Source organism: Meles meles, chromosome 19 (assembly GCF_922984935.1).
Source record: "Meles meles chromosome 19, mMelMel3.1 paternal haplotype, whole genome shotgun sequence".
Classification (NCBI taxonomy): Eukaryota; Metazoa; Chordata; class Mammalia; order Carnivora; family Mustelidae; genus Meles; species Meles meles.
In genome coordinates, this window is record NC_060084.1 from 16,074,837 (window position 1) to 16,087,358 (window position 12,522).

The 12,522-nt window shown below is 53.7% G+C and overlaps 1 protein-coding gene across 1 annotated transcript in view; it reads right to left on the reverse strand.

Annotated features, from left to right (window-relative positions):
- Nucleotides 1–845: 845 nt before the first annotated feature.
- WWP2 (WW domain containing E3 ubiquitin protein ligase 2) overlaps nucleotides 846–12,522 on the reverse strand; it is a 156,106-nt gene continuing 144,429 nt past the window's right edge. Inside the window, exons 12-24 of the mRNA XM_045988596.1 lie at nucleotides 11,363–11,444; nucleotides 10,675–10,803; nucleotides 10,224–10,299; nucleotides 9,858–9,929; nucleotides 9,546–9,634; nucleotides 7,560–7,719; nucleotides 6,123–6,256; nucleotides 5,660–5,800; nucleotides 5,255–5,375; nucleotides 4,853–4,957; nucleotides 3,474–3,570; nucleotides 3,273–3,345; nucleotides 846–2,804 (exon numbers count right to left, since the gene is read on the reverse strand). Of these exons, the coding sequence (XP_045844552.1) occupies nucleotides 2,705–2,804; nucleotides 3,273–3,345; nucleotides 3,474–3,570; nucleotides 4,853–4,957; nucleotides 5,255–5,375; nucleotides 5,660–5,800; nucleotides 6,123–6,256; nucleotides 7,560–7,719; nucleotides 9,546–9,634; nucleotides 9,858–9,929; nucleotides 10,224–10,299; nucleotides 10,675–10,803; nucleotides 11,363–11,444 (1,379 nt within the window). The 3' untranslated portion in view covers nucleotides 846–2,704. The remainder of the gene's footprint in view (nucleotides 2,805–3,272; nucleotides 3,346–3,473; nucleotides 3,571–4,852; nucleotides 4,958–5,254; nucleotides 5,376–5,659; nucleotides 5,801–6,122; nucleotides 6,257–7,559; nucleotides 7,720–9,545; nucleotides 9,635–9,857; nucleotides 9,930–10,223; nucleotides 10,300–10,674; nucleotides 10,804–11,362; nucleotides 11,445–12,522) is intronic.

Here is a 12,522-nt window from a genome sequence, read left to right on the forward strand (position 1 = left end):
TTGGTATATTTAAAAGTGATATATATATACGATCTGCGTAGGCACAGTGAATAGTATGGAAGGGCCGCAGCAAACTTAACAGCAGTCATTTCCGAGGTAAGACTGGGGAGAACAGCTTCTTACTTGTGTCTTACTTGAATTTGTTATGGGATGTCTGCATACGTGTAGACTTCTTTCAATAATGTTCTCAAAGCACAGCATTGCTCTGTCAAGTGGGAAAGGGCTTTGGAGGGGCGCAGTGAACTCCCCGAGTAAACTCCAGGGACAAACCAATCTGAACACCTCTGCCTCCCTTGAGAAGAGGCACGATCAGGGCAAGGCTTGATCAACGTCATTTCCATGTCAAATGCCTTAAGACGCAACAGCATGGTGATCTGTCCCATCTGAATCCTTAAGTGTTCAAAAAGTGGGGAGCAAGACCTCGTATGACCATTAGTTCAAGATCATGGCATCCCTCTATCATGGTGAGAGACTCAGTGAATGTTTCTCGAATGAACAACAGCCCAGACACTGTCCCCAGAAGCTGGTTTCCAAAACCCACTGGACCTGCAGCCACAACAGTTCATGTTCTGGCCCCGCAACAACTCTTCACAGAAACCCTGGCCTGGTGGGGGGGGCGGCGGTGAGGGCATCCAACCCTGACCAAGGGCCACCCCCGTGATCCCTACACAAGGACTCAGCCTCCCACAAGAAGTGTGACTGTCTCAGTTAATAACACACACATTCCTGACACCAGCAAGGTCATGGAATTTCCACCCCTGTCTGGGCCTGGAGGGTCTGTGGGGCCCAGAGGCCTCTCATTCCAAGCACAGCGATCTTGCAGACATCCACACCAACGCCGCCCATAGCTGCTGATTGTTTATTGCACAAGAAACTGGCAACACCAAGGCAAGGGGAAAGGCATTACAAAACCATCTGTTGACCAACCCAGAGCTACCGAAGGACACTCGACACAACACCTCAGTTATATACACGTATGTACACACACGCACATGAACACACTCGGAACACCTAGGAGTCTCAGGCTTCCAAACCCCACATAGAAGCTTGCACCCCAACCCCCCAGGAGAGAGGGACACTGCAGGGAAGCACAGCAAATAACTCCAGGAGAGAAAAAAGGCTGAGCTCCACTGAGCCACACCACTCAAATCAGCACACGCAACTGGACATGGGCTGTGCCTCCATGGGCCAGGGTGGGGAAGGACAAGGGTCTGGAGATGTGAGCTGGTCCTAAGAAGGCCCCGTGACTGGTCAGTGGGCCTGCCTGGGGACCTAGGAAGCTCAAGCTAGTCTGCAGCTGGTGCTCAGCGCGAAAGCCCCGGGGGCCTAAACCAGGGAGCTCAGAACCGCCATTGCGCCAGTATCCCAGAGGAGCATGTTCGCCTTTGCACATCTCCACACATGGCGGCCCGCCCATGTCAGAGGCTGGTGGGGGCTCCAGACACCGAGTCAGACCGTGTGCCACAGCTCGAGGCCCTTCCGCTGACCTCCGTGGGCAGACAAAGCCTCACTCCCGGGCAGGATGAACGTGCTCTAGGGCAGCTGGACACGCTGCATTCTCAACAGGAGACTAATGGACCTGCCTGTAGCCTCAGGGGCTGCTGGGGAATGACAGGGGTCCCCACCCGCACATGCTCCATCACTCGGGGCTACTGGACATCTGCATCTAGGAAAGGGAGTTTTCCATCAAACGTGGCAAAGTTGGGTGAAACGCCATCCCCTCCCTTCTCTGTCAGGGCTTGGGGACTAGGCCGCCGTGAAGCTGGGTCGGGCCTGCCTTGCTCACAGAACTGCTAAGCGGGTTCCTAAGAGGAACAGCTGTTTGGGAAGTTCCTGGACCAATGGTGTTGGGTCCCTCCGGGTCCCATCAAAACCAGTGTACCAGCTCCTTGACAGAGAGTGACAGCAGCATACCGACATCAAAACACAAAGTAACCCTACACACAAAATGCTTCAGGTTGATATAAAAGGGAAAAGAAAGTCTGAGGGAATTTGTTGTTTCCAACCCACCGACACCCAAGCAGCTGGTACAACCCTTTATTTGCAGGAAAGAACAAACCGTCCCGCACCGAGCGCAGAGATGGGCCTCACTGCTCGGCCTCAGTGGCTGCGTCCTGCCGGGAAAGGCAGCAGCAGGCCTCCACCCAGAGCTCTCTCCGGTGCGGGAAGAGTTTCTCTCCCTCAGACCTCCATTCTACACAGATCACTGGAAAAGTTCTATTTAAAACAGAACCTCTTTTACTGGCAAAGACCCTGGGCTTTCCCAGCCCAGAAGAGCTACCCCGAGTGAGCGGCCCGTCTCCTCCTTGCCGAACTGGCCTGTGAGAACCAGGGCTCCTGCCGCAGCTCTTCGGCACAGGGCACCCTTCCCTGCGCGCTCATGCATACATAGCACTGGGCTTAGGGGAAAAGGAGGAAGAGCTTACAGAGAGGGTCAGGCCTCCAGACTTTGCAATGGGTGAGGGGGCCAAAGGTAACACGGGGGCTTTATTCCAGACTGCCACCAGTGGGCAGGAGAAAGGAAGGGATAGGCAGGGCCTCTTGAGGTCGAGCTCTGCTACCACCAGCCTGATGACGCTGTGGTCCCACGCACGGCCACCACCTGGGGGGGCCTCCCAGGAGCTCTGTGGCCACCGGCCTCTGGGGGGCAGAAAGAACTCATGACTACATGTGCGCTGGGGGGTGAGGGAGAGGGCTGCCTCAGTTACTCCTGTCCGAAGCCCTCAGTCTCCTCGATGGCGTACAGCAGCTTCTCCTTCAGCTGTTCGTAGCTCTTATATGGTGGGAGATCCAGGCGGTTAAAACTGTTAAGAGAGGGAAGCAGAAGAGTCAGCACGGGGAGGTCGGGGCTCCACGGCCCTGCCCCAACCTGGCCAGAGTGGGGTCAAAGCAGTTCACACGGCCGTGGTTCCCTCACAACACCGTGTGGCCAGATGCCAGAACAGAGTCCTAGAGAGCCCTGCTGTGTGAAGCCTTCAGGCTTCCTGTGCCTGGTCCTTGGAACGGTCAACAGACAGGGCAGGGCAGCAGCAGAAATGGGGAAATGGGGGCCTGGGCAGAGGGCAGCTCTTTGTCTACTGGAATGGAAGTGTTTGGTGAGGGATACGAACTGCTGCCACAAATGCCAGAAGCTCAGAGGCCCCTCCTCTCCAACCCCAGAGCCACACAGATGTTGCCAAAGTCCCTGAAGCTGCCCTACCCAATGGGCTGCCCTCAGGAGCTCGTGTGGTCTGCGAGCTGTGGCCACCTCCCACTAAAACCAGCGCACTCACCACGTGTGGCTTCTGGGCAGCCAGGTTTCCTTGCCAACCTTGTCGACACAAAATTTCTGCGGTCCGTTGCTACCTGTTATCCAAAGGAGAAACAGCATAGGCAGCAGGACCACGCCTTCCATGGGCAGGACCCTGACTACCCCCCTCAGAGCGGCCCCCAGGCCCACCCCAGGGCGCCAGCAGGACAAGGGGAACACATACCAATGAGTTCGGCAAATCCGCCAACAGGCAGGCGGCAAGTCCCAGTGACGAACTGCAGCAGTCGGATCCTCTTCTCGTTGTCCATCTCCTTCACCACCTAGGAAGAACTCGGCCAGTCAGAGCAAAGCCGGGACGCCCACCTGACCCAGAGCCTTGCCCTAACCTGTGATTCTGGTCAGCCGGCACCCCTCTTCGGGATTGAGAACACAAAGCCCGGGTTGGGTGGCAGGTTACAGCCACCAACCTTGGGAACCCCAAAGCTGCTCCCTCTGAGAGGCAGAGTTTGTATACAGGCCATTCCCTGTAGCTCATGGGACATCTCGGTCTCAGGGGCACCGTAAGCCAGGTTTTCTCTTCCCATTCAAGTTCTGCTTTTAAAAATATACTAAGGATGGGCTCCCTAGAGCATTAAGGAGCCTGCTTCTCCCTCTGCTAGAGGCTCCCCCTGCTTGTGCGCTCTCTCTGCTCGCTCTCTAACATAAATAAATAAAATCTTTAAAAAATAATTAAAAAGTAAATATTTTTTAAAAGGGGGGGGCTCCTGGGTGACTCAGTTATTAAGTGACTGCCTTCAGCTCAGGTCATGATCCCAGGGTCCTGGGATCAAGCCCTGCATCAGGCTCCCTGCTCGGTGGAAAGCCTGCTTCTCCCTCTCCCACTCCCCATGCTTGTGTTCCTTCTCTCGCTGCGTCTTTCTCTGTCAAATAAATAAATACAATCTTTGAAAATATACATATACTAAGGATGGGAGTGACTGCTTCATGGGAATGGGGTTTGTTTTTGGGGGGAGATGAAATGTTCTGAAATTAGACGGTGGTCATGACTGCCTTGTACTGTGAAAGGCCAATGAACCGTAATACCTTAAAATGCTGAACATGGTGAGTTTTATGGGGTGGGAATTTTGCCTTCACAAAGGAATGTTTATACACCTACTCTTCCTCATGTATGCTATACTTCATAACGACAACAAGAAGACTACACATACAAACGGACCAACTCATTACATCCAGGACTCGGGTCATTCAGTTTCTCCAGAGACAAGCACATGCTGGCCCGTGTCCCCAGGCTGGAAGGAAACCACACGACCAATGGGAGCTTTCCTTCCTGCCTGCAGGCTCACCCCTGTCCCACCAAGGTTGACCACCAACGTGTCCTTTCAAGAGCCCTGGTCACAGTCCAGCTGCAACAGCTCTGTTCGTCCCAAGGCTGGGTCTCTCTTCTCCTTCCACAAAGTGAGAAGAGCGTGAGAGATGAGGGAGGTGACCAGGCAACACGCGTCCTTGAGCCTGAGATCGAATCAGGTCTCCTTGCTGAGGCTGACTGCTAAAGCCTATCTGGACCCCTGCCCCAACCTCCCTGGGACGGGCCCCAGGACCTACCTGCCAGAACCACTGGATCTGCTTGCTGTTCTTGGTGTAGTGTCGGTAAATAGTGTTCCTCTGCCAGTCGCTCATGTCTATCTCCTGCATGCCGCACAGCATGAGCTGCAGGGAAGACACATGTCAGTGGCCCAGGCCAGCCCTCTCCCTACTCACTAGCAGATGAAAGCATCCTGAACATCTTCCTGATTTCTGCTGGCAGCAGTAATAATAGGAGGGACATGAGTGTTGGACGTGGGCCCCCTCAAAACAGTGCGAGAAACCCAACCACAACTCTCTAGCCTCGGTCCGGAGGGAGTGTGAGGTTCCACTGGCAAGCTTCTCTGGAGGCAGAGTTTGCCAACAAAGGGCACGAATGCCCTGGAGGCCGGGGCTCAGGGTCCCAGCGACCTCAGCTCTCACCTCCAGCTCCTTCTCATCAAAGTAGCGCAACCACTCCAGAGGGGCCACCTCGTTGAAGCCATCCAGGAAGGCTTTGGTCTGCTCTTCCACGCCGCGGGTGAAACGCCAGTCAGTCAGCAGCCTGAAACCGAAGACCAGCCATCAGGGGAGCTGAGACCCGAAGCTCACGTCCACCTCGGGACCTGCCGGGAGGCTGCTGTCACACAGCAGCGAGGAATCAGCTGAGAGGTGACTTGGGCACACACCCAGAGCCAGTCTGCTGCTGGCAGGGGCCGGGGCCGACGCCAAATGGGAGGCTGTGAACCCTGGTGAAATGCATGGGGGACATGGATGCAGGGTATCCCGGAGACAAGGGTGGCTCTGCTCCCCTCCCCCCGCATTGGCTCTCCAGCACTTAAGACTTACATGATGTACTCGTCCTTGTTCTCCTCTGTCACTCGGATGCTCTCACCACCTTCCTTGAGCTCGTGGGTTGTCACCTTGCCCAGGATCTCCATGTCCTGGATGAAGTACAGCTCTAGGCCACACTCTTCCAGGTTGTTCTCTCTGGTGACACAAGAGACCAAAAGGGAAGGGTCTACCTTAGAAGGGTCCCCCCTCATCCTGCTCTGTCCCTCACTTTAGTGCTCATGGGATGCCAGGACTCACAGCCTTGATCCAGAGCAGCCGCACGGGACCTCTCCCTGAGGCATGGAGAGAATTCTGGAGCTGCCCTACAGGGAAACCTAGAAGCTGCACATCTCCACAAGCACTTCTAAAGCCCATCTGAGCGCAGAGCCAGTCTGGCAGAGAAAATAAAGGCCAGCAGCGCCTGCTCCCCAACCAGAGACCCCTCTCCTCCCAGCATGGCACAGGGGAGAGGACTCACTTGATCCAGACAATAGAGTTGTAGAATTCGGGGTCAATAGATTCCAGGTCCTTCAGGGTTGGTCTCTTGTTGAGCATCCGCTTATAGAAAGGGAGGGTGAAGCCTGTGTCAATGAACTTTCCATGGTACAGAGCCTGAGGAAGAGGAGACATGGAAAAGGGCTTTGGTCTTCTTAGGACACTGCCCGAAGCAGGCTCTTGGATGCTCCACACCAAAGCCCAACTACTGTTACCTACCCTTTCTCCCCAAGAGCAACTGTGACCTTGACACAGACTCTCATCACACCTGTAGACCACCGGGGCAAACAGAACCAGCCTACTTAGGAACACAGTGCCTGCCCAGCACACTTGCCCACCAGCTCCCTGCTCCAGCAGAGAAATGCCCCACGCTCATGGACAGCACAACGCCAGGTGGCAGCCCTGACTCACTGACGCTCCGAGCTGGGCAGCAGAGGCAGCCAAAAATAATGCAGACGCTGTGGACGGCGAGAGCTGGCGGGCCAGCAGTGAGTAATAGTCTAGGGTTTTACTGGTCTGTCCTGTCGGCTGCTGGGCCAGGCGGGTCTCTAGACCTGGGAAGAATGTGCCCACTTCCTGAGCCCAGCACCTTGGCCAAGAACTTCCAGACAAGGGGAAGGGACATATTTAGTCATGGCTCTTGGGTTCTTGCGGGCAGAGCATTCAGGAAGTCAGGAAGAAGCAAAGGAAAATTAGCAATGAAACATCTTAAACTACCAAATACAGCAGAAGGACTGTGGCCACCATGGGCTCCCCTTCCTCAATCCTGGCTCTCTACCCTCACAAGACACTCGACAGGATGCACATGACATGACTCCCTCCTCTCTTCACAGTGTGTCCCTATTTCTAGATAAATACGGGTACCGTCACTCTGCTTTCCCTACTCTTCACCCTGTCCCTGATGATGCCTCCTACGTCCTGACCAGCTGGTCTACCAGGACTCTCTTCTAAGCTACTGTTGATTCCAAATCCCCTTCCAGAAGGCCCAAGTGTCTCAGGCAGACATTCCCTAACACTCTCACCCAAGGGCTGTGGCAAACGGTGGCAAGTGGTGGTAGCCCGCCCTGCATCTCCCCTCCCCCGGCAAGAAAGACAGCATGTCGGCAGCGTTTGTCATGCCAACATCCTGGACAGGGTGCATGCTGAAAGTTCAGTGGTGCCCATGGCCCAGAAACCCTGGGCTATCACTGACAAGTCCCACACAAATCAACACAAGAAAACCCTCTCGAAGCCCCTGGGGACGCCCCTGAGGGAGCTCTGAACTATCTCCAGAACTCTCTCCTGCTTTTTGTATTTCCTGTTAGGTGTTCTGTGAGGAGTGTGGAGCTCAAAGTTGGGGCATCCACTGCAGGTTGCTGTTGGTACATCCGGCCTCCTCGGCTGCTGCCCTGTCTAGAGATCTCACAGCAATGCGTCTTACCATAGCAATGAATCTGCCAATAAAGCGGAAGTAGGTGAGGTGGTCGGGGTTGATGGAGGAGGCAGGGTTGATCTGCAGGCAGTAATTGTTCTTCCCGGCATACTCAAATAAACAATACATGGGGTTGAGCACCTCATGGGACAGGAGGAAAAACCACTCCCTGTGAGAAAAGATAGAGAAAAACAAGAGTAATGGATCCCTTCCTGCAGATGGGATGGGACTCTCTTTTGCTGTCCTGTTTCGGTGAGTTTGGAGACACGGTTCTCTAAGTCGAGCCCCACTGGGATGAACACCTGGTATGACCTGTATTCACAGCTGGTCAGTGAGCGAGGGTGAATCAGGACAACTGCACTTGCAGGCAGTGCTCAGGAAAGCCTGCGTGCATGTCTCCGGGCTCCCCGACGATCTATTCCAGGACTTTCTATCCGATATCCAGTATGGCTGATGGCAAAGGAGCTTGTGGTACCCTGAGGCCACCAAGTATACTTGTGTAGGCTGCTCTGTACAAGAGCACTATGTTAAAGTATCATACACTTGCACATTTATTACAATAATTTTCCTGCATACAGCAGTCAGTCTGGTTTTTTCCTGATAAAACCAAAGTATCATGACCATTTCCCATTGAGAAAGGGCATCTTTTTCTAAATCTTGCAGAGGTGCTGTAGAAAACAGCCCCCCCGTTTCCAACCTGAGTAGGCAGCATGAAAGGAATACACAGTAACACGTTCCTAGGTCCTGATGCATGAAAACTCTGTAATCCATGCTGCCTCTAGATTTTTAAACCTCACTCCCATTAGCTACACAAAAGGCATCTCATTTCCCTTGCTCTTTGCCCTCCCCTCACCCCAAACCCCATCACCATGCATTTGTCTGAACCAACACCCATGCCTTGACATCTCTTTGTGGCCTAGGTAACAAGCTTCAAGCCAGAATTCAGGGTCCTTTCAGGCTTGAGCTAAACCAGCAGGAGGACATCCCAAGGGGGGCCAGTCCCTGGCTGCTTGTGGCCGGGCAGACGAGGAGTCCTTCGATGCAGAGGGTGCCTCGGTATCCTGTCCGTGGTTCTACCCTGTGGTAGAACAGCATGACGTAACCTACCATAGGGTAAAACCACTGGCAGGACACAGAGAGACAGACACACACGGGGTGGGAGCCACAGCACCAAGCAGAGCCTGGAGAGAAGGTCACCATAGTCACCACGGAAAAAGAGCAATTGATCCACAGGGGCCAGCAAGGAGGGCAGCACCACCAGCAAACAGAGGACCAGAAACAAGTGAACCCAACACCAAGAGAGAATATGTCCCCAACACCAGGAGAGGTCAGTGAGCTGAGCAGTCGCCGCAGGCCAAGATGCTCCTTCTCCCTGCCAGGGACGTCAGCCCCATGATCCAACGCAACGTTTTGTCAGAGACTCTGTTAGCTTTTGTAGGTAGGCTAGGGTGAGGGCAAGACAGAGCTTTAGGCTCTTTTTATGGGCATGTCAGCCATTTTAACTTTATTGACGCTATGCACATGACGTGTAGCTGAGCACTGACTGAGGCCCTCTGGATGGTGACACAATTTATGTCAGGCACACGCCAATATACTAGGTTTCAGTGATATACCTGCCCCAGCTGCCTCAACAAGAGAAGCCTAGGGTCGATTTTTAATGGAAACAATAGGACACCAATATTTAACCCCCGTCACTGGTGCAGACAGACTGGTTCAAGTTCAGATAGTTTCCTGCACCACTGTCCTAAGCCCTGACCTCTGAAGCTCCCAGCCTCTCCACAGACCATTAACTAAAGGGTTAATGCCTAGCCCACAAAGGGACCCCAGGACCCTGCTCCTGTACCCATGTGGACCAGCTGTACCCACGCCCACTCCTGAAGGTGCATGAGAATTCTGGGGACCGATGTGAACAAGGGGGAGGCAGCTTTCTGGCCCTGAGCTCTACAGGCTGGGGAAATGGGGTGTGGCCCAGCCTTCGAAGGGTGCTGAGCTCACCTGGCGATGCCTCCATAGTCCAGGCCCTCCTCGCCACGCATGATGATGTACAGCCGGCGGCGGAGGTCGTAGGGCTTCATGTTCATGATCTGGGGAGACAGAACATTGTGGCCCACCTGCCACTCCCACTTCCATGGCAGCTCAGGGGCTGGGGCAGGGAATTCTAAGTCCCTCTCTTCCACAGAGACTTGTCACCAAGGCCCACACCCTGGAAACTCTACCATAGGGGTTGAACAGACCACGTGACAGAAGATGGTGTAGTGCGAGGGGGCCTTCTGCTTGTTGGGTCTTAGACACTTATTATTCTCTAACCTGTTGGAAAGAATCCTCGAACAGCGTCTGCCTGGAAACACTGATCTTCACATGGCTGGGGAGGGCATTTGACTAAAAAAGAGAGAAAGAAAACACCCCGAATCAGGACCTCAGTGGTCACTATTCAGTCAGGTCTCCTGTGTGTATGAACAGGCTTCCCGTCTCCCGGGCCAGTGGCGAAGAACCTGGTACCCTAGAAATGGGAGCTAGTGACTGGAGACGATGTCAGACAATGCTGCGGGCAGGACTAGTAACAGGCCCCCACGTCGGACGCAGGCATCCCAACATCTCTGCGAGGTTGGGAAATCATGCTAAAGTAACTCAATTAACCCCACCGTCTGGGGGAGGTCCGGTCCCAGAACTCACGTGACAGAGGAAACGGAATTGGTGATACTTCCACCGAAAACTTCGGTCATAGGCACCAGGGGAACCTTGCTTCGTCCTGGGAAGAGGAAAGATGTTCTAGAATCCATGTGATTTCTCAAGAATTAGCAAAGGTTAGCCCTGAGGAAAGCTGGTACTATGTTGAAGACCAGAAAGGCAGGCATGAAAGAAAGGAGATGACCGCCATTTCTGTAGACAGATTTGAAGAGTAAAAAGAAAAACCAGAAATAAAGCCAGACCTCTTGCTTTTAAAGAAAGGCCACAAGTGTTATTCCAAATAAACAGGATAGCCCCTTCCTCCCGCCGCCTGGTTTCTCCCATCCCCTCTAATGTGACACCAAAATTAGCCACCAGAGGGCAGTAAGAGGAGCAAGACAAGGATAAAACTGGGCTGTGCCAACAGCTACTAATGCGGCCTGTGGGAAGTCCTTACCCAGACTCAAACCCAGGGCGAGGATCCTTAAAGGTGGTGGTGCGTGTATTGTGGTCCACAAAATAGCGTACCCCTTCACTGGTGTACTTCATCTCCCACCCTGGGGGCAATGCTGGTTCCTGGATCATCCTGGAAGCATGGGAAGAGAGGAATTAAGAGCCGAGCTCTCCTTCTGGGCCTCAGTGCTTACGAGGCTGGGGTTCCGGAAGTGTTGCTTTCTCTCTCCTTTCACCCAGGCCCCACATAGCCCTGGAGGGTGGGCCTTGAGGAAAGGCACGTGGTACCACCCAAGTCATAAGGACAGTTCTGGAGCAGAGAGAAGTCATCTACCAGCTCTGGGTGGATGGCTGTGGCCTAAGTGGCGGACCAGCTATCCTGAGACTCCACATGCCCCTATCCTAGACTGGCTTCTGGAGAGGTTCCCTCAAATCTCTTGAAATCACCCTATTGGTAACCTGCACAAGTGGCAGAGAGACCAGCAACACCTGCCAGTCGGGCCACTCTCTATCCTTCGGGAAGTTCAATTTAAGAAGCCACGTTCAAGTCTCATTAGGCAGAAACTATATGGTAAGGATCCTGAGGCACTTGTGTGTGGCTAAAGATCCCAGAATACTGACCACAGAGGACCAACACAGTCCAAGGCACTTGGTCTGGAACAACATGGGGCCCACTCGGCCCAAGTCCTTACCCCTGGGTCCGAGGGTCCTCCCACTGGGTAGTACGTGTGTTATGGTTCACGTAATACACCCGTCCATTGTCCTGTCTCTTCTCTGCCATGGGAGAAGAAAGAAAAGAGGACAATCAGCTTGAAACATCTTGAGTCCACGTCCACTTCCCTCTGGTTCCCTCCTCCTGAGCGCCAGGTCCAAATTTCTGCCCCCGTTCCCGACCAGTTAGAGAAGTTTAACCGCTGAAAGCCTGGCTCACTCGCATCTTTCACTGGTAAAAAGGACAAAGAGAATCTTTCCCTACTGGGGAGTGGGGGAAGAATAAACCATTTCAAACTCAAGATCCAGCACTGTCTTTGCTTGGTTGATTTGTTGGAGAGAAGGGGGCGGTGTGGCAACAAGGAGGGGGAGCAGCCCAGCTGAAACCAGAGGCGTAATTGCATCCAGCTGTGTGCAAAGTGGAGGCGCAGCCAGCCACCTCTCAACGCCAGTCCCCACCCCAGTCCCTCACAGGCTGGTCTCTGGTCCTGCAACTGCTCCATCCAAACAGGACCATTGTGGGATGGCTGCATTTCCTTCATATCCTTTTGATCAGCGCTCTGTACCACAGGGCCTATCTACCGCCCACCCTCTTATTCCTTGCATGAAGGCAGAGCTTTGTTCTAAAACTCACATCCCAGCAAAACCACGATGCTGCACGTGTGCGATAAATGCCTGGGGCCACGGGCACTTACAATGCCCATCTTGTGCTTACACCTAAGTGTGCACTTCAAGCCAGGGCAGTATTGGGGGTGGGGGGGCCTCAGGCATACTGTCTCTGTCCTCTGGACAATCTTTGCTCTCTCCCCTCTCCTGGGGCTTACGTGCTTATGGCTGAGAGTCTGGGCAGACCCAATTTTAGCTGGTGATTCCAGGCTTTGAGAGGCATTGAGAAGGATGCCCCCATCAGGTCCAAGCAGACAACAGGCAAGACTAGGGGCAAGGCTGTGAACGGAAGAGGGGTCACCTTTCCTAGGAAGTTCCTGAGCCTTCAAATCTATTTCTGTCCCCCAAACAAATGATATGAATGGCCCTCCCTCTTTTACAATTACAGGGTGAAATTAAAGAAATAAAAAATAATTAGTCCCAGAAGCTACAGGGATACCAAGAGCTAAAAAGGGACAGAATCGAGGAGCCCACT